General features: G+C 38.7%; 1 protein-coding gene across 1 annotated transcript; it reads left to right on the forward strand.

Annotated features, from left to right (window-relative positions):
* The first annotated feature begins 4 nt into the window (after window positions 1-4).
* Window positions 5-19,248, forward strand: LOC145453351 (phosphatidylinositol 4-kinase type 2-alpha-like). Its single transcript, XM_080331318.1, has 11 exons — window positions 5-145; window positions 766-836; window positions 3,416-3,664; window positions 4,154-4,311; window positions 12,631-12,790; window positions 13,169-13,369; window positions 13,686-13,817; window positions 14,496-14,649; window positions 15,446-15,619; window positions 16,510-16,643; window positions 17,239-19,248. The coding sequence occupies exons 1-11, from the start codon at window positions 82-84 to the stop codon at window positions 17,473-17,475; spliced, it is 1,734 nt and encodes a 577-aa protein (XP_080187444.1). The 5' UTR covers window positions 5-81; the 3' UTR covers window positions 17,476-19,248.
* Window positions 19,249-21,806: the final 2,558 nt, after the last annotated feature.

Genomic DNA, 21,806 nt, shown 5'->3' on the forward strand with positions numbered 1-21,806 from the left:
TATTAATTTGCTCGGCCTAGTATTATATATATATTTATGAAGTCACCTGTCACACTTATTTGTTAGAGGTTTGCATCGGCGATGGCGCAAGTTGATGGTCAGAACTTGATTGACCTTTTTGTGGACAATGCGCATCCTGATGATGGTAAGGTGTTTATTGTAGTAAAATTATTTGACTATGTTGTTGCAGGATATGATGATACTTGAGCATTGGGTCTGTTCAAAAAAGCTTTTTTATTTCAAATTTTGCTGGCTACTTGATGAAATTGTTTGGTTGCCTAAAATAAACGCTGCCCACCAATTTTGACTCGATTCCTACCTATATAGCCCAACTATAGAAGCATTGCTATACAAAAAAAGGTTTTTGATTTATGATTTTTTTTCAAATATATGCCCCAAGAAATTGTTAGGTTGTTTGAAAAAACGATGCACAACAAATTTGGCTCGATTCCAACCCGTAGTAGTAAAGTTTTTGATGTAAAAAATTTGCAATTTCATATCATAGTATTTACGGTGAGTAGAGAGCCAGTCAAATTTGAACATATTTCATAATAATTTTTATTGGATAACTCAAAAACTTTTTTCTTTTAGAGCAATGCTTCTGTAGGTTAAAATGGAGCCAAAATTGGTATGGTATATACTGATCTGATTTTATATATATATTTCCGTCATCCAATTGGCATTAGTAGACCTATTGTGACTTTTCTATTCACCCGATTATAATATGACCACTTCTTGTGCTGGTAACTTTTGTTCTGTTTTCAGATACTGTGATCTTTGGCGATAAAACCGTTTATTCATCTGCGTCGCAAGTGCATGTTCGGCTGTTTAACAATGTAAGTATTCATACTTCCTTTTGCATCATAAGTACTACTAGTTATTAGTGACGGTTTGATAGGCTGGTATTCCTTTACTTTGCTGGCACATTGTCTGTTCAGTAGCAAAGTTCTATTTCTCTAAAATGATGATATGGGTTACTTGCTAGACATGAAAACTTTGTGTGTTACTTGAGACCTTGTGATTTCAGAATACTTTATTTACATTTGTTCAGTAGACAATAATCGCAAGTTGAATTCGCTTCAATTATATAAAAAAATGATCATAGTTGCCTGGTACCATAGTTTTTGTATATTCCGAGTGAAGCTTTTGACATCCTGACTATCTTTTGTTCTATTAATTGAAAGGGGTAAAACTTGATGCTTCAAAATTGACTTTCATGATCTTTGGTCTTGGAAATGATAACAAAATTGCCATAGAGACTCTTGGAAGTAAAGAACTTCAAATACAATTGGAAAATATATTCATATCGAAATAAACCCAAATATTTTAGGCTGGCACTCCTCAGGGGGGAATCGCCCTCGACCAGTATAGAATTGAAGACCGCATTGTATATCAACAATGGTATCACCAAATATGACGTCGACTTTTATCAAAATACCTGGTTTGTGCCCACTGAAGGAATGTATAATCTAAAATTAGTACATTGAGCTTGAGCCATCTGTTTGCCATCGATTATTTGAATTTCCATGCCGGTGACGTCATATTTCGTGATAAGATTGTTGATGTACAATGTTATCTTCCATTCTCTGCTACTTGCTGGCAATTACCCCTGACTAGTGTCGGCCCAAAATATTCTGGCTTATTTCAATATGAGTATATTATTCAGAATCGCCATGGCACATAGAACAGGTATAAGCAACTTTCCACTGCTTTCACACCAGTAGAATGTATGTGTTATCATTTGAAGTAACTATCACTTATCAATACTGCTCATTGTTCATGTTCATTTGTAAAAACAAAACTCCGTAAATATGCCAGATATGTCATAAGAAGGAACCCTTACGACTAGCGTTGTCCGTAAGTTCATAACCAGCTCCTCATTTAGGGAACCTGAGATTTTGACGGATCAATTATTCAATATTCTTCAATTTCATTACGTATTACTGTACTATGCATGTGCGTCTCTTCCGAATGAATCTGTTCCTGTGTCAGGAAGTCAACCTGAGCATTGATTTATTCTGAGTAGACTTGTTTGCTGAAGGCTTTCACAATTGTTGTTTTGTGGAAGTGGAATCACCAGATAGCGTGACTCAGCCTGAATTATTAAAAGAATATGTTAGGAATGCAGTATATTGGGAGTAGTTTGATTTTGCCTATAGTCTGCAGACTGTTTAGTATGGGAAATTCTCATTTTATATTAAGAATAGTTGAAACTACAGGGTACAGGCTCATTTCAGTAGCCTGTTATCCATAGGCTTAAACCAAACACTCTCTGGTGTTGTTCTGTTGATGTTTCCAGCAAGCCATGGTTTGGTTCCGTTGTGTGAGTGATGATACGCCTTTTGTCTGTTTAGGTTTGTCACCATATGTTAGGATATGCAAGTATGATTAGGATTCTTGGCTTTTGGTAATAGATGTATAATTGTATACAAACATATTTTTCTTGTCAGTCTATTCTTGAGAACGTTAGAGTAATTTTTTAAACCTTAACAGTTGATTTAAAGAGAATGGATCATGTATAGAGTCATATTACAAAATGCTTGTCGCTTTCATGCGGACTAATGTGGCCTACCATGTTATTTTTGGGGTGATATGAAAATACCTTACTGTGCTACCCTATGAAATCTCGATGTCTCCCTATTAGCATATCACTGAGTTTCCATAATTCAAGTCAAACGAATTTGGTGATTTGAAAATATGCTCTGCTAATCCTTGTATATTATTACAATCAGTTTCATATTGGACTCTGAAAGATTACACTGATGCAGTTTTGATTGTTTAAAAATCCTAATTTTGGGCCGTTCAAGGATGCATCCGATTGTATGATTACGTGCACGTTGAATTATTCATATTGTCCATACTGCGTTGTTATATCCAGATGCAGTGACTCTTTTTGAAGAGAAAGTCTCTCGCGACAATGATACAGCACTGTTAGCTATATCAGTTTGGTTGGTATGAAATCGTTCATGTCAGAGAACGGCATGAATTTTTGTGGCAGTTGTTGTTCTGAAGCATTTTTTAGCTTGCATTTAATCCGTTCGTAATGGGATTGTAGGCGAAGTAGAATGCAGGAAAATGATAGAACTAGAATTATAGTTACAAAGTATTTTCCTAATTAGGTTGGAATTAGAATTAAATTTGGAGTTCAAAAGAACTACCGTACTACAAAAATCAAGTTTAGTTCATATCAAATCAGATTCCATCCACATAAGCATAAGAATGGCAAATATCTGTACGCCAAGCTTAGCTCGCTTCCCGCCATACAGCTCTCCTGTAGCATTTTAAGTAAAGCCAGATGAGAACTAAAATGAGAACGTAGAAACATTTCATGAATTTGATTAGAATTCCTGTATTTTACGTTGAACAATTATCTAGTTGTCCAAGCTCGTACAAAATCGTGTTTTTGTTCTACCAGGATGATCTCTCTTCAAGCCTACCGTTATACGCAAAAAATTCTTCCAACAACAACGCGCAGCAGCACGTGTCCCGAAGCTTGCCTCATTCAGTAGCAGAACCAATTCAAGTTAGCAAGCAATTGGAAGCGAATGACGACATGAAAACGGACGAAGGATTCCAGGAAATGCCCGTGTCGAATTTGGAAAACGACACTGCACAAGGCGGGGATTATTACGAGGACTCCGAGGATGAAGTTTTTTCGGCAAAGGTTAGTTTGGTATCAGCTGACACTATGATTCGAGTACTAGAATCTGAAGAAGTATTAATTCTAATGATTTCGGTTTAGTAGTTATATGTTCCTTGCGATTCAGATTCAATTTGTCATCTTTTTAATAGTATTTTACACTGTGGTAATCTTGAAACATTGATAGGTCGTATCGCAGAATAAGAAACATGTTATTCAAGGCTATGCACCTTGGTGGAAATGACATATAGTCTGTGAAGTCATGACCAACCCACCGCATTGTCACAAAGTGCAATGAAATGGGTATGGTCGAAAAAATTCAAATATTCATTAATGTGATGTAGAGCTGACATTATATTCTTTGTGGTTGCATAAAAGGTACATATTTAAACTCTTCACACATTTAATGCTGTTACGACGTCATAAAGCAATACTCGACTTGAACCCTGAAGCCTAATACCAGATTCAGAATCGAATCACTCAGCCCTAGTCTGATTGTTACGAATCTTTCAGAGTCCTCCTATACCCATCAAAGACTCCACGTCGAAAAGAAAGGAATCCCCTTTCAGACAACCCCCAGTATTTGAACCAGCGCCAACGAGCCCCATCAGATTCACGCCCCCCTCGTCACCCGTGCGGGGTGGAGAAAACCAGCCTTTGCTATCAAGAAAGTAAGTGTGAGGCACGATAATCATATCAGATAAAGATGATATTTGTAGAAGTACAAGAGATTAGCCTATCTCCCCTACAGATAAATAAATCAGGTAACTTCCCATATTTTAGCACACTATCGGCGGTACAGAATTTCAATATATATTTTAGTGATATATTCATATTGAAATAAAACCAAATATTTTCAGCGAACACTAGTAAGGGGTGATATTAGATTAGTTACTGACGATTTTTCGCGACGGGTGTCTGCTGAAAATAATTGGGTTTGTTGGAATTGAATTGATTATTTAATTGTAAATTACCGTAAATTATTCATATAATTTGAATAAGACTACTGTGTCACTGTGAGAATTTGTATCATCTCACAAGTTGCATTTCATAAGCAACAGCCTGTTTAGATTTCTGTAGTGCTGTATGTTTTTTCCAGTAGATCTTATTGCGTTTAAGACTGTACCAGTGTACCTTGAACTCTATGAATACAATTTAGCGTCTTTACTTTCCGATGGTTTCAAAGTCAATGCCATTGTCAGAGGACATTCCCTTGACTAATCAGAGGTGGTCAGTAGGGATGTTCAAAAATAACTTTTTTCAGGATTCCGGGGATTCACTGATTAAATTGTTAGGTTGCCTAAAAAACGTTGCACACCAAATTTGGCTCGATTCCGACTGGTAGATATGAACGCACATGAGTTTGAAAATTTTGAATTTATTATGAACAAATGTAATTTTTTTCACTATTTACTGTCAACCCCATGAAATTGTTGAGCTGTCCACAAAAGCAATGCAAAACGAATTTTAACGCAAAAACAGCCTGGACAGTGGCCAATCCCAGAATTATCAATGACAGCACTAGAATAACTTCGCTTCTACGGGTTGGAATTTCGCCGTCCATTTGATATGAAAGAGTGCCGAAAATCCATTTCTACAAAGATAAGTCGTGGCGAATGTAATAATTACGCGTAACGCTTCCCGACGACACGTTTTGGTATGATGCGTAGCCTATGGCACCAAAATTGAGAAACAGAACATATAACTTCCAGCCTAGTCATTTCTATCTAGAATTTATTCTGGAATACGGGTTATATATATCATAGGACAAAATAGGTTTTTGGAAACAATTTTTCCCCAAGACACGAACCAAACATCTCTAAACAGCAGTATGTTTGTATCAGTGGCTATCAGCAATTGGCAATGCTACTGACAAAGGATATCACTTGTACTATTCAATGTTCATGTCCCATTTGTAGCATGGAAAAGCAGTGGATTATTGTACAGCTTCTAGGTATGCGTTAAGCCTGTAGGGAAATTTTGATGTCTGATGAGACCAGGAGGCATATGACTCGGTATTGAGATTGTTGATGCACTTTGTATATTGATTGTGTTGCACGCAACGCCGTCAGTTCCTGACTAGGAAACACGCGAGTCGTTCTTTCCCGGTTACGCATACTGCTCAAGAACTCTTCCATTGACACTTTGAATTTACTGCACAAAGACCGTATCGTTCGCACGATTGGAAGAAGTCCGGAATACAGTAACCAGTGCTGCAGCAAGAGTTTGAAACTCGAAAATTTTCAGCTTTTTCAAACTGGATTAGAAATAAAATTTATAGCTTCACACTGTTTGCTGTATTTTCCAAATTATATTAGAATTAGAAGTACTGAATTCTCAAGAACTTGGAGATTGGATCAGATTCGGACTTGGAAAGAAATGCAGCAAAAATGGAGCAAGTTCAGTTCATGGCAAGTCAAGATTTCATTCTCAAAAGCACGAGAATGGCAAATGTCTGTACACCGAGCTTGGCTCCTTTCGCATTATACAGTTCGCGTATAGCAAATCGGATACTAGATTAGAATTGAAATTAGTGCATAGGAACAATTCACAGATTAGATACAGTGTATTCCGTTCTAATTCGTCAACAAGAATGATGTTGTTAAATGCTGACCCAGTCTGGACTGTATCGCCGTAATTACGCTGCGTGTGTGGTCACACGTGTCGCTATTGAGCAAATCTACGCGTTCTAATTGCGGTCAAGCTTATGTCGTCAAATTTCGCGAGTCATCGATGCTCCGGATTACTTCTGCTCCAGTAATTAGGCTCCTTTCGTGGACACAGCGATCCGTGTTCTCTCTTACAGCTATTCATAATTGATTTTGATTACCTACATAACCCATACCTGGATTAAATACGAAACCGCTTCCCGCGTAAAAACAGGCATTGAATCAGCAATGCGTAGCCTACGGTATTCAAAATTCTAGTAGGCTCACTACCGATTGGGCATGTAATCTTAACAACTACCCTTAATATCTTCGCCTAGTCGTAGGCTCGGCGATGCGTAGCCTACGGTGTTCAATATTCCGATAAGCTGATGGCCGATTTGGTGTGTAATTTTTATAACTACCCTTAATATCTTCGGCTAGTCGCAGGCTCTGACTAGGCAGTGCGTAGGCTACGGTGTTCAACATTTTGATTGGCTCACCACCGGCTGATTATGTAATCTTCACTAGCCCTATTATCTTCGCCAAGTCGTAGACTACCTATAGATTGAGTCGTCTTGCAAAATGGGATGTCTGAAAGTCGCTTGGCGATAAGCGACCAGATTCGTACAGAAGAGCGTATCGGATATGTGACACGCATAACCCATATCATTGATTTTAAAATAGTATAAGAAGAACTTCTTGGAGGTACAGTACTTCAATATACGGTTGAATAATATATTCATATTGAAATAAACTCGAGTATTTTCGGCTGGCACTCGTCAGCAACAAGTAGAGAGTTGGAAGGAACATTGTATAAACAACGGTATCACCAATAACACGACGGCGTTGTAGATGAATTATAACTGCACAGATGGCGCAATATGGTTGTTCAGCGTAGCATATGGATGAGGTAGCGTTTGGTTAGTAGCTGGCTACGCTTCTTGGGATACTTTTTGCTTGATAGTTGCGTCGTAACCTGTCGATTCATTCTTTAACTAGCTTCGCGGGGATAGCAATTTAGCAAACTTGTCGTACAATTGTTATTATGTAGTTTGGCGGCGGAGTTGGGAAGACTCGAACAATGTTACGTAATGTGAGCGTGAATTTACCACGTTTGCGGTGTGACGTTTGACATCGTCTTGTGTGTATCTACGTTTAAGTCAGGCTTGTGTACATAGAAATCTTGACACATAGAACGAAGACAGTGTGCTAGATGTTGGCAGAGACCACCAACTCTAGTTGAATCATTGTTTTTTCTCCTTATTTTTGGTCTGATTACAAGGTTAATGTCTCGTGTGCTTTCGTATCAAGAATGTGACCTTCGCCAATCACTGTACAATTATCTGTTATTTCTTTTATAATTGGTTAATGGTTAAGACTGATGTATCATGATGATAAGGGTTTGCTGTTAGTTTAGGGTTGGAGGTTAGAATATTGTAAAATAAGGGTCCAGGCAGACTTGGACACCTAGAAAATTTTCAGCTTTATCAAATTGAATTATAATTATAACTACACAGTTTCGGCCAGATTAGACTACAATTATGACACGCAGTTTCTTCCAAATTAGATTAGAATTATAGATACACAGACTACAAGAATTGCGAGTGATCGCCCTAGAGATTCTCATCATCAGCAATGCTAGAAGCCAAGAAAAACAACTGGCTCATCCTAGAGTTGCAATAAAACGCTGCGATTTGAGTTGGGATATATAATATACTAACATAGTCTTGGCATTCTTCTTTCTGTATGTGTTATGTGCAGTATAAATTTCAACAGGAATGTTGAATTGATTTCCTTGAAGCATGTGCATTTCCTCTCAAATGTTCCATGATTACTATTACTGGCCTAGATAAGCACAAACATGTGACCTTCATGATGGTGCTAATGGAATTGTTGTACATCTGTAATCTGTACACAGTGCAGTCTATTAACTAAGTAATGGGAGTGGATAATGCCGGAGCTAATTGATTCAAGTTATTTGCCATGATGTTAACTCTCTGCTTTGCTTCTAGCCTGTGATTCTAATTGGATAATTGAACATCAGCCTACTTTATGTAAGATAGTGGGGATGTGCTGGATATTGAACTGGAAATGGATGGATATTTCTGAACACAGTAAGAAATGAGCTCGAGCATCACTCAGCCGATCATACCTGACAAGAAGTATGATTTGATATTGCGTTGGAACTGTGAATTGCCGATTTGAAATATTCTGATATTGTGTATGACTGAGAGGGCTATACTTTGAATTTTTCAGTGGCTAGTGCATTAATTGCATAACTTTCATCAGCCTTCCTGATATCTGTAGAGGTCATCAGTGGTTGCACTGAAGAACTAGTTTTAACAATTTGTTGAATAAAAATATGAATTAATTTTTTATAATCAATTGTAGCATCCTCGAGCACCATGTCTGCAATCATAGTCGATTGTGTACCAAATCCGAAAGTCCTCGTAGCTAGATGTGTAGATACCAATTTTTCATCTATGTGCTGAAGTTTTTGGGCTGTCTGAGAGCCGGCAGCCACACCGGCGGTCAGTAAAACTAGGTTTATCAGATAGCAATTTTTATGCTGATTTCGAATATACAATTTTTTTCTGGGTCATTGCATTAGAACCCCAGTGACACTGAACGTTGTACGTAGTGTGGACATTTGTATTTACCGGAGGTTAGGTTAGGGTTAGGACAGGGATATAGGCCTATATATCTGCGAGCAAGGATAGGCGAGGGTTAGAGCTTTCCTATGGAATCAATTTAGCTTTTGTCAGTTCATTTTTCCTCTTTTATCAAACCATAAGTTTTGAGTTAAGGATCATATACCGGCGAGGTGCTAGAGTGGATTCTGGATAAGCCCAATAGTCAGGCTACTGTTATGTCCATGTAATGCCTATTTTTACAGATGTCAAGTAGCTTATGTCCACATGCAGGACATCCATATATACATCCATCCTTATGATCGTAAGGGTGATTCGACTAACGATGACTCTGTCAGGAAAATTTGAGCATTTATGACCACAGATTAATGATAGTATGCTCAGCTTCATTGAAAATAGCAGGATGACAGAGTATTTAGGAAGTTGTTGGTAGAAATAGTTGCAAGTTGGAGATTGATAGTACCCAAACAGCATTGGAGTTGATAATCGGTAGAGGGAAGTGCACCGGTCGAGCCAATGATACAGTCCGGGGGGCCCGGTGTAAGTATTGAAAGAGTGATATTATGGAGGATGACATTTTTAAGCAAGCACAACAATTTGGTTCTATCAAAGTAAGTCATAAACAAGCATCTTTGTCCACCTTGATTTATTAAACATATCAAAGGATCCTGGTATTTGCAGAGAATAGCAAGTTTTCCAATTAGAATATCAGATTGAAGAGGCAAAGTGTTTATTCACTGTTGAAGATCTGAATGGGGCATCAGTGTCGTCAGAGTTTGAGCATGAGCGTTGAGCAAGCTTTGGTGAGACTATCTCGCTAAACGAAGGAGAGATGGTCTATTGGACATGGCGGCTATTAAGAAACTGTCGGTGCAAGCAAGATACATCAGCTGTTACACAGGGATTAGCGATGATGGTATGCAGGTTTAAGGAAATTTTCTGATGTTGGGACTATTGAAAGAAGCAGGAAAGTGGAGTGATTTTGACGATGTCGTTAATTATCAAGATGCAGTTATGTAACTGCAATACAAATATGTCAATTAAATGGTTGATAGTTGAATCCTAGAACTTGATACCAGTGTTACCTGGTAAGAAGTAGAAAAAGGGGCATATCTGAATGTCAAGTTGGTATTTACGTGACATGGCCACTAGAAATGATGTAATGAATATTCTGCACGTGTCTGGAACAAATTGATTGCTTGGAAGGTTCCTCTACACTGTACAGACGATGTTGTTATGGTAATCGTTAGTCAGTTTCCTTCTCATTTGCGAGAGAACACGTTTGTCACTTCCTTGATGCTCAGTCTGACTTCCGGAGCGCAACCATTCACAGTTTTCAGTTGCTCTATTCATCCGGATTTTGTTGTATGTATCACGACTGATGCTAAATAGAGGCTGTTTTTCACATACTGTATCGTTTATATGTCAGCAGCAGCTACAGGGTTCAGTTCCACAGTAGACCTATATGCTCGATCTTGTATTCGTTAGCAAGTCCAGTGTATAAGTCTAGTTTTGCGGCAGTTGACTCCTCTAATGTAGAATAGCTTGAGAAATGTGAGAAACCGGTATCAGTTTGAATAATTTCATCAGATCATTACGCCACAAGATTGTGATACAACGAAAAGATACGAAACTGTCGAAGCGACTTGGGACTAGTCTTTAAAATCAGACAGCCACCGGCCTAGGCAATGTAAAGAGCAGGAATGCATACTAAATGAAAAGTAATAGAAGATAATATAAAATGGGAAGGGGATGAAATGAGGTGTCTTGAAGCTAGGTCGACAGTAATCTGCCACGAGGATTTACAATCATTGTTATAATCAGATTACTACAGATAATGTAATGCTTGGAAATTTCAAGTATTTGATGCGTGAGCATAAAGTGATACATACGAAAATGCTCGATCCTGTGCTCAAATATCTGATGATCGTTTTATTCTAGACGGTTAGTTTTACTTCTACAGGATTTTGGTAAATCACCGCAAGTCATTAAGTTATCTGGCATATATAATAATAAAAGTTGGACGAGTGCATAGCAGTGTCAGTTTGGGCTGAATATTTGTCTGACTTCACCAAACAGATTGGAATGCTATTTCACAATGTTTACGAGGCCATACCTTCCCTTCACTATCAGTTGATCAAACATGGCACATGACCAAACTTTCTAAAATGTGATTTGACATGCTCGTTTCAAGTAATGAGTAGCAGGTTTGCCATTACGTGGATTACGTTGAATAGACTGGTTCAGTTATGGTGGTGTGTTGTGAATGGAATTAAGTTAGCATAAATTCCCTAGCTTGATACTTTGATCACTAGTGTCCTTATTCAAGAGGGGTTCAAGCACTAGATTGTAGACTAGCAAATACTGTAACTTGAAAGTGGTTACACAGTACTTGATTTGGTATTACTGCAGGCAGGATATTGTTCATATATTGATCATAGCTTCAGGCTAACGACAGACTGAAAATGCGTGCGTTGGATGGAATAAGCACTGCAGCAACTTGAAAGAACATTTAGCAGTCTCTCCTGTTGAGATCTGAATAAGGACTAGGGACTATTAGTACTATTGTTGTGATGTCAGTTGAAATTTTTACTGCAGCATGCTGTGAAATTGGTGTTGGGGAACAGCTGCTAAAAACGGTCTATCCGTCAGGGAGGTTGTTTTGTCTGCACCATTAGACAGTGTGAATTCTAGTCATGTGTCAGCTATAGATAGTTGTATTGAACTATTGACCATTATTGAGATATGAATAATGGGTAGTCTGTTCTGTGACATTTTTCATTGTCGGGTCATCAATTCAGATAAGTTACAAAAATTGTTCTTTATTTTGACAATTTAATACATATTTTTCCAAACACGATATCTGTGTACTGTACGCCGGCTATGTACAGCACTCGGCTTCATTCATGCAGTTTGAGAGTACCGGTACTAAATACGGTTAACTGTTACAGTGTTACATATTTGTTAGAGGATTCAATCTAATTCTGGTTACATATGAATGATTTATTGATTATTATTGAAGCAATCAGTTATCCTACTTATGGGCAATAGACAGGTTTTACTGAGACCTTACAGTCACCATTTACAACTAAATGGAGATTATATTGATTATGACTTACTGTTTATTGCTGTCTGGGTAGATTTTCATTGTTTTTACATACCTGTAATGGAAATGACTTCTGAAATGGGACTGTAAATATAAAAAACAACAATGCTATTATCTTGTTGCCATGTATGATATGGATTATGAAGAATTCGGGTAGGCATCCTCTGACTGTTATACTGTACCTATCGACAGAGTTAACAACTAGAAAATTTCCAGCTTTTCCAATGGTAATTATTGGCAGTTTGCACACAATATTTTCAAAATTTGAATAGAATTAGTACCATATTACCGAATTTCAAATAACTTGGAATTAATTAAATACGGAATTGAATGAGATGCAACAAAAATCAAGCTCAGTTCATATCAATTCAACGTTCATCCTCATAAGAAGAAAATGGAAGATGTCTCTACGCAAGCTTGGCTCGTTTGGCACTACACAGTTCTCTTGTAGCATTTTAGGGAAACCAGAAATTAAATATTATAATCTCAGCATAGAAACATTTCAGAAATTAAATTTGGATTATATTAGTGTGATACCAAGCTCTTGTATGTATTTTCTGATTTTGTCCGTTTTATTTTATGCAGTCGGAACCGAACAGAGTCAGAATTCATCAACGATTTCCCCGAAGATCGTCCGTTTCAAGAGCTGGTCCGGTCTGCGGAAATTGCGATCGATCGCGAAATCTTGCCACAACGAATATCGCAGGGGTCCAGCGGGAGCTACTTTGTGAAGAATTTAGACGGGGTAAGGCATATACATTATACGTTTATGCCTCGGCAGTCATATATTGTTTTATACTGTATTGATATTGAATTGAACCCGAATATTTTCGGCTGACGCTCGTCAGGGGTAGTCGTCAGCAACTAGTAGAGAATTGGAAAGAACATTGATGCAATTTAGCCCAATTTTATGCGCAGCATTTTTTTTAGATCAATTAACTTATTTTATCCAATAAATCCAAAATTACCCATACACTAACTTTGCTTTTATAGGTTGAAATTGAGATAAATTTTATGTGAAGCAAATTTTTTTAATGAGGGACCAAGTGAAATTTGAAATCAAGTTATTGTCGAACAACCCCAAATCCATTCACTGTATAGTGATTCTATGATCATTTTTTAGAAAACGATCGGCGTTTTCAAGCCTAAGAATGAAGAACCGTACGGTCACTTGAACCCAAAGTGGACGAAATGGATGCACAAGACGTGCTGCCCGTGCTGCTTTGGCCGGGGATGCCTCGTTCCCAATCAAGGCTACCTGTCGGAGGCGGGGGCTTCGTTAGTGGATGCGAAGATTGGACTTGGAGTGGTGCCCCCTACTAAGGTGAACTGTCGTTTTTCTATCATGAGTGTTGTATCAGGTCTGTTCAGGCTCTCATGCCTGTGCACAATGAATCGTGAGCTCGAATCTGAATCGAGTATTAATTCAGATAATTCGAGTCGAGTAAATTTTTGAGTCCATTAACTGGAATGTTGGGAGTCAGTATGTTTAAAGTTTCAGGAGTAGAGTAATCCGAGACCACAATACTGTAATGATTTTTGGCCGGTCCCATATGTTATCATACCCTTATTTAGAAATGGAGTGTTATTGCTAAGAATCTGTCGATATCATGGCGTGATATCTCGGATCTGGTTTCCAGGTGGTGTCCCTCGTCAGTCCCACGTTTAATTATACCGCCATCGACCGAGCCAAGACGAGAACGAAGAAATATACGTCGGAACATTTTCCTGCAGTTGGAAAACGGTTTCACCGTATCGGATTGCCACCGAAGGTGAGATTTTGAGGAATGTGTGTGGCGCGAGCATTTTCTGTCTTCGGAATGTCCGTTTTCAAAGCCTATCTGGATAGATCAAAGCTTTTTTCTCCTAAAGATACAATTATTATGTTATGTAGCGCACAATATTGCTACATTGTTTGATTTGTGTATCTTGAGTTGACACTTACAAAAATCCACCAACCTAGTTTGTGCTAGCTAAAAGAATTAGTGCATCATTAACATTGCCATCTGTTTGCCTTTAAATTTCACGCCGCTGATGTCGTATTCGGTAATACGATTCTTGATATACAATGTTCTATTCAATTCTCTACTAGTTGCTGATGATTACCCAGGAGTTTTCTCTGCTGGAAGCTAACATCTCTTAGCTGATGAAAAAAGTGGTATAAAGTGGATATACCAATGTGAAAATAATATGTTAATGTATCTTGTCAACACATTATTTTAGCATCTATATGCACTGGAAATCTCGTTTAGTCATGGAAAGAATGGTTGATTATCTAAACAAAACTTGGGTAAGATTGCGTAAAAATTGACATCCATTGTACTTGAACTGCGGTCGGAATACCCATTACCCTTACTGCAATTCTCCTTCAAAGCATCACTTGTTTCGCAATGCATGCTGTGCTTTTCTAAAGGTATTGCCCTGTTGTCAAAGTGTTCTTCGTATATTAGGTGGGATCGTTCCAAACTTTTGTGGACGGCTACAAAGACGCCGAATTTTATTTGCGAAAATTTGAAAACGAACCTTTGCAGGAAGATACCGAGAGCAGCTTCCAGTTTCAATTCGAAAAGCTGGTCTGTCTGGATTACATAATCAGGAATACAGGCGAGTGAACTGATGGATAAGAGTTGACTGGGAAGGTTGTGAAGCATTATCCTGTAAACCGGCTATGCGGACATGTTTGAAAATGCGATTTTTGCATATGCGCAAATTTTCAGCTGCTTCAAATTAGATTAAATTTAGAATTACTACGGCACAGTGTTTTCGAAATGGATTATAATTGGAATTACTGACTTCAAAAAATAACTTGGAAATTGGAATATACATTTTCCCTTGAATATCAACCGCTACATTTATGCTTTGCCCGCTTACGGATCTCTCAATTCTCCAAAACTGTTGATTCCAGTTAGAGTTGGACAACTAGAAACTTTCAGCTTCTTCAAATAAGAATAGAATTGGATTTTTTTTTTAGAATCACCAACTTCAAGAAAATTCGGATATTGAATTCAATTCCGAATTAACTAGAAATACAACAAAAATCCAGTCCAGTCCAAATCAAAAGGTCGTTCTCATCAGCGCTAGAATTGCAAATGTCTGTACACCAAGCATGTCTCCTGTAGCATTTTCAAGAAAACCAGAAATTGGATCTGAATTAAAATGAGAGCTTGGAAACATTTCACAAATCAGATTCAAATTAGCTTACCGGCATTTCGCTCTTAGTAATCTATTTAGGCAAGCTAAAATTATCTAGTGTGGCCCTAAGCTCTTTTTACTTAGGACTCTTTTTTGTACTGCGCTTGAGCGTATCGAAAGTGCTTCTAATCAGTTAGCAGACTGTGCTTGATTGGTCTTGAATAGTGAATGTTATTTGATTGTTATCTTTTGTGTCTCCGACAAGCAGATCGCGGGAACGATAACTGGCTGATCAAATACGACGGTCCTGAAATTGAGGGTGACGGCGATGCCGGGTCTGTGGACAAGGACTGGTCCATTGTGGGGAGGGCAGCCGTCACGGTGGCCGCTATCGACAACGGTTTGGCTTTTCCGTTCAAACATCCAGACCAATGGCGGGCGTGTGAGTCTAATATAATTGGTTCTTTGTATTTTGATCCAGGTGTTCTTAACACCTTTCGGGCGTTTTGGACACCATAGACGCGAAATTTGGGAAGCTGATGACTAGGGCGGTTTTTTTTTGTCAAAATTTTGTCAAAATTGTAGCGTTATGTCAAAATTGTTTACAAAGGCAAAAATTTTTTGACCCCTGCATTTCGTTTGTATCGTAGCTTATGCACTGTCAGTGAACTTATTTGGTATTTTACAGCTTGTAGCCTACTTTGTAGGCCAACCATTGTAGACCGACCATTGTCTGCTCAATGTGAATCATAAACGGTCAAATCAAACAAATAGGTCGGCATGGTGTTATGGTCAACGCAATATCCTAACTGCCAGCGTGGGCATTGCATGGTTCTTAAATCAAGAAGCGCATGATTAAAAATTGTGATGTAGACAACATTGTCAGAATGAAGCAACACGGTTTGTCACCAGCAGTTTATGCGCAACTTCAGTGTTGTCAGCCAACAACTGCTGCTGTCGAACGCTAGCCGAGAACGTGGGAAATTATCTTTCGTTGTACTGCAACAAATTTTTATTATTTCTCTACCATAATACGTGATGTAGCCTAACTAGTGGAATTCTTCATAGGTCCAGATTCCGGTAAAATAAAGTTTTTTCAGGCCAAACTACTTCGTAAGGACATACAGTTCCAACCAGAAATGAAGATAAGTAGTGCAATTCTAACATTGTATGGGAAAACACCTAATTTACATACACCCGGTCAAAATTAAGTTTTTAAAAATTTTGATTTGTTAGGTCAAAATATTCCTTTTTAGGTAAAAAAAATCGCCCTACTGAAGACTAAAGATGAGGTCATTCAATCCACGACAACTGTTTCCCTGCTCTTTTCAGATCCTTACAATTGGGCGTGGTTGCCGCAAGCCCAGAAACCGTTTTCCAACGAGATTAAGGATCTCGTTTTGCCAAAAATATCCGATATGAATTTCGTCGAGAATTTGACGCAGCAGCTCTACGAAGTTTTCAGTGTGAGTGGGAATGATTTTTTCTACTCGTCAAATGCACGGGAACAGAACAAAAGTTAAAATTGGACTTGAGAGGGTCTGGTTCACAAGGCCGCAATTTATATCTCTAGGTTGTGACACAAACCGTATTATGGTGATTATGGTGAACAAAATAGATCCATCCATTGGCAATCGACAATAAAGTCCTAATATAAGGCTGTGTCAGACTTGTAATCGCTTTTTCCGCATTACGATTGTGTCCGTCTTGTAGAACGGAATGGTTCAGAAAAGTTTTATGCCCAGCTAAAAGCTTTTCTGCTTTACATTTGCTGCCTTACTGTTTTGTGGAGAACTTTTATCAGGTAATAATAGTCTTTCAGCCCTTTTAGAATTACTGTACTCTTTTATCCCTATATATTTGTTTTACACAGTAACGTAGTTAATAGTATGAGGTAATTCTTGGATCATTTTGTATCGAAATACAGTGCTGTACAATGCAACTAACCTGAAGGTATATGTTAGTGTTCCAATGTGAATATGTTCTTCAATGGTATGTTGAAGTTCTGTACCTCCGAGGGTCTCTTAGAAATAAAAATGCGTATCTTCTCCCGTTCCGCAGAGAGACAAAGGCTTCGACAACACCATTTTCGAGCACCAGATGTCGGTCATGCGCGGGCAGATGCTGAACCTGAGCCAGGCCCTCCGAGAGAACAAAAGCCCGGAGCATCTCGTACAGATGCTGCCCGTCGTGATCGAGAAGACCAACGAACTGACTCTGGGCGGCAGGCTCAGGTCTATGACCGACCACTTCACGCAGAGATTTCATAACAGGAAGCCGTTTTTTAGCTGGTGCTAAGCCGGATTTACTCAGCACTTTTTTTGCGTGTTTTATGTTCTTTCGTGCGATTATATTTATGTTGTAACTCCAGCGATGCAAAATCCCAGTACCTGAGTTATTAGATTCTGAATCAAGTATTCGTTTTGGAACATTCGGGAACTCCCTATCTGTGGTCTGCGATGGGTCACTTGAAGAGTTAGAGCTCGAGCTAAAACAAGCTGGGTTGTGGGTTGTGAAATAAGATATATATATAGGATTCTTAATCTTAGTTTAGAGTGGACCGATGAATTTTAGTGTTGGCCCCCTATTCTGACTGGAGATGATTTTTAAACTGTAAAACCCGGGGTGAATTTTGAGTAACCAGCCCTCGTTATAGTGCAATTATTTGAGTCTGTATTGCCTGTATGGCGATTGTGACCGGCTGAGGGTAGTAGGAATGATACAGAATATAAACATATCTGGACAATGAAGTTAGTTTTTTATAGACCCATTTAAAACTACACACAGGTTTATAACTCCTGCTCTATATTGACCCCTCAGTAAGTGCTCGATTTTTTCTCAATACTTGCCACGTACCATGCCGACATTCGTATGCTTGAGCCGTCTGTGTGAAGCAACCCGGTAGACATTTATGTAATGCGGAGATTTTATAGGTAACATATTACTGATACTGGTCTAGTGGTTCACTGTCAGGTCAGTACGAAGGCCTGAGTTATCTATGGAAAATCTTCAATGATAACTTCTGATATGATGTCGAATTGTCGATGTCCTCATCAAATGAGCCCCTGCATGTGGATCCACCTTGAAACCTATGTGTCTACTACATGAATCTGATAACGTAGTGCACCGGTGTTCACTGTGTAGAAGCAATACTACTAAGGTTTTTCACGGATCGCGATTTGACCTTAGAATGACCTCAGAATTGACATGGACTGAATTGATATTTTTGGGTTTCAATTCTGTGATATAAAAAAACTGAAAATTGTGTGGCAGTCCAACTTTGAGACACTATTCCCTTTCCTCGGAAACTTTCAAAGATTCTTCATTGTGCAAACCACAATGATCTAAGTTTTCCGAAGCCAATTTCTTAGACTTTTGCAGTTTGAAAGTGCAATGCGTTTATGTCGGTGACATACTTTTTGATCTAGAATATTGTTCTCGTAACTTTCTCAATGTAGTCCTAGCTAGATGTGTGCTGGTTTCAACGGTAGAGATTGTCCTGTGGCAGGCACGTTATTGGAAATACAATGTCTGCGTCTCTTTATATCACACCGGGTTTAATGAGACTAATCAATGTGGTAATCTAACCGTTATCTGTCTGTTGAAATGTTTCCATGCTTTCATTTTAATTTTAATCTTATTTCTGGTATTCCTGAAAATGCCGGGAAGAACTGTATAGTGCGAAACGAGGCAGGCTGGAAGCACAGACGGTTAGAAATTTGCCATTCTTATGGTTATGAGGATGAGCTGTGATTTGTTATGAACTGAAATTGTTTTTTGTTGAATTCTAATTTGGCATAGCTGACGATTTTCGAGTAGTCCGGCTCTGCTCGTTACCTGCAGCCCGAAACGATTTATAAACTGTACATCTCTTCCATTTACCAACCAGTGAACCGCATCGTGAGACGACATTCTTGCACAAGCCCTACGAAAAGATATTGCTTTCTCTCTATACTACATGTAGCGCATTTCTTCACGCCAGTATGGTCGTATATATTTGTCGTGGCCATTCCGAGTGCCGTACTTTATACTTCCGTAGTTGCTGAGAGTGAATAAATGTTCGTTGCCGTGGAGATGTGCTGATGATTTTCTGATGACTCGGCTTGACTCGAGTCAGTTTCTCAAAATACGGAAATGACTCGACTCGAGTCATTGAGACTCAGACGGCCAAGACCGACATTTCATTGGAATTTCAAAGAATAGTTGAGTAACCAACCTATTGGGATTTCGTCTATTGGTACTGATACTTTAAAATGTGACCAGAAACTGTTAAAAGTGAAGAAAATGAGTATATTATAAATGCGAACCTTTCGATGTCGCCAAGCAGAGTTATACCAGTGGGTATAACGAGACTTTACCTGGAAACTGAGCAGTCAACACAATGACTTGGACTCGGACTCGAGTCATAATACCTGAACTCGGACTCGAACCCCTGTTCGATGACTTGGACTCGGTGGTGAATTGAAAATGACTCGACTTAACTGGAGTCAAAACTATAAAAGTGAGATTGACTTGTGACTTGGTTACAACCCTGCTACACAATAGCATCTGCAATAGGCCTGATGTGAAAGATATCATTGCTGGCCTATCTATCGCGTCTCGGGCCTAGCATGCTTTGGCTCCTATCTCTCGCTGGTTTGGAGACAATGCGGTCGAGTTTACGTTAATTACTGATTGTTTTATGTCATATTGATTAAAATGCGAAACTGAATAATATCGAATCGCTGCAAACTGACTTTAACGTGCGTAATTGATTCCCGCTCATACTTGAACGTAACGATCAGAAGATTTGTATCATGGCTCGAGTTCTGAAAGACGACAAAGGTTTGAAATCGGTGCGATCAAGGTCGGACATTTTGATTTGCGAAAACTGTCGCCGAGACTGCGTAATACCCGCGCGTATTTAATTGTTCACCAGAGATCAGGGACTCACTAAGCTTTATCCGGATTAGATTAGAATTAGAATTAGAGCTATACTTAGTTCGCAAAAACTTGGAAATTGAATGAAATTGTATATGGGAAATGAATACAGCAAAATGCAGTTCACATCGAATCACAGTGCGTGGTGCAAAAGGCCGTGCGGCGATACGCGCCACATATTTTTGTTTAATAAACGACAACAACAGTGCATGAGAATGGTTAACTTCTGTACACCAAGCTTGGCGCGATTTTTACTATACTTTAATAAAATATTACTTCTTTTGTGATAACCGTGGGTATCGCCCATGTTAGTCAGAATGGCGATGTACTAACGTAAAGTTTTAGAAACTAGAATGTTGTTCGCAGACTACAAGCTACTCTAGCAGGCTATATTCGTCATAATATCTACTATGACTGCACGGTGTAAGTAAGGCGATGGCGGCTTGGCACTGGATTTCCCTGCGCAAGCGGGATATTCTTTATAAATCACTGCAATAGTGCAATATGCCTCTGACAAAGAGGCATTTTCAGGAAAACAATAATTAGATTAGAACTAGAATTAGAGAATACGGACATTCCACAAATTAGATTAGAATTAGAATTAGAGCATAAGAACATTTCACAAATTAGATTAGAATTAGAATTAGAGCATGGAAGCATTTCACAAATTAGATTAGAATTAGATTACTGGCATTTCGCTCTAATTTAGTGAAATTAGACAACTAGAATTATCTAGTTGTCCAAGTCTGCTGAGAAGCACTATCCTAGATCTCCTCTCCCGACCAGACGCCCAAATAGACGTTCTTCTTTTCTGAAATCTAAATTATGTGCGCCCATATTCGTCTACAAAACCATTCATGAGCTAGCTAGCTTCATGATAGTCTTGGTAATCGGAGCGCTAAATTGGAGGGTTACTGTTGGTGTGTGCCTGCAAATTGAAATTCATTTCTGCGTATCGTTTCTCTAACAAGGCTTTGCCAGTGACATTAATCGGGAAATGCAGCGATACAGCTTAAACACCGATATAATGAGAAAACAATTGTCGCTACGAAAGCTACGTAATACAGTGCCAGACTCCAAACCCATTCGTGGTGATACTGATTAGAATACACGCCTATCCTCATTTGCCATCATCCATATTTCTTGTTATCTACTTGATACATTCGTAGGCCTACTCCGAAATTGTCGCACAAAGTCATTTTTCAGCGTTCCTTTCATTATTTACATGCAGTAGGCCATGCCATTGTCAAATATTGATGCACCAAAAAAATCTGGGTGGTACAAATTCTGATTTTATTCGATTCGTTTGAACAGGGAACTTTCCACATTCCGATAAACTTGATTGCTGGATGTACTCGTATCGAGAACAACAATATTGAATATTGATCCATAGTGTCCTATATGGTGTCGACACAAGCAAATCTGACGGCTCAGTGAAATTGTATCACGTCACAATTTGCATTTGGCTACACGCAATTTGACGGTCATTTTTGACCGGCTTGCCGAGCATTAAATTTGGTAAATCGGGTATCAATCGAAAGCTGACTCTGCACTGATTATGAAAATATAAATTTTATCCGCTTGCGGCCCTGGAACCCCCACAATCAGCCTCGAATTTTTCATTGTTATGGAGGTTGGCATTGGGACGCAACAATGCTTTTTGGACCTTTTTCTCTTGAGCTACTCTCTCGTTTCGCCAGACAGCATTG

This window comes from Botryllus schlosseri, chromosome 13 (assembly GCF_051294905.1).
Source record: "Botryllus schlosseri isolate E-star chromosome 13, Bs_hap1, whole genome shotgun sequence".
NCBI classification, from domain to species: domain Eukaryota; kingdom Metazoa; phylum Chordata; class Ascidiacea; order Stolidobranchia; family Styelidae; genus Botryllus; species Botryllus schlosseri.

Coding starts and splice junctions, on each gene's coding strand:
- LOC145453351 (XM_080331318.1), top strand. CDS start 82: ATGGCGCAAGTTGATGGTCAGAACTTGATTGACCTTTTTGTGGACAAT. Junction 837..3,415: donor ATGTTCGGCTGTTTAACAAT/GTAAGTATTCAT, acceptor TTGTTCTACCAG/GATGATCTCTCTTCAAGCCT. Junction 14,650..15,445: donor TTACATAATCAGGAATACAG/GCGAGTGAACTG, acceptor TCCGACAAGCAG/ATCGCGGGAACGATAACTGG.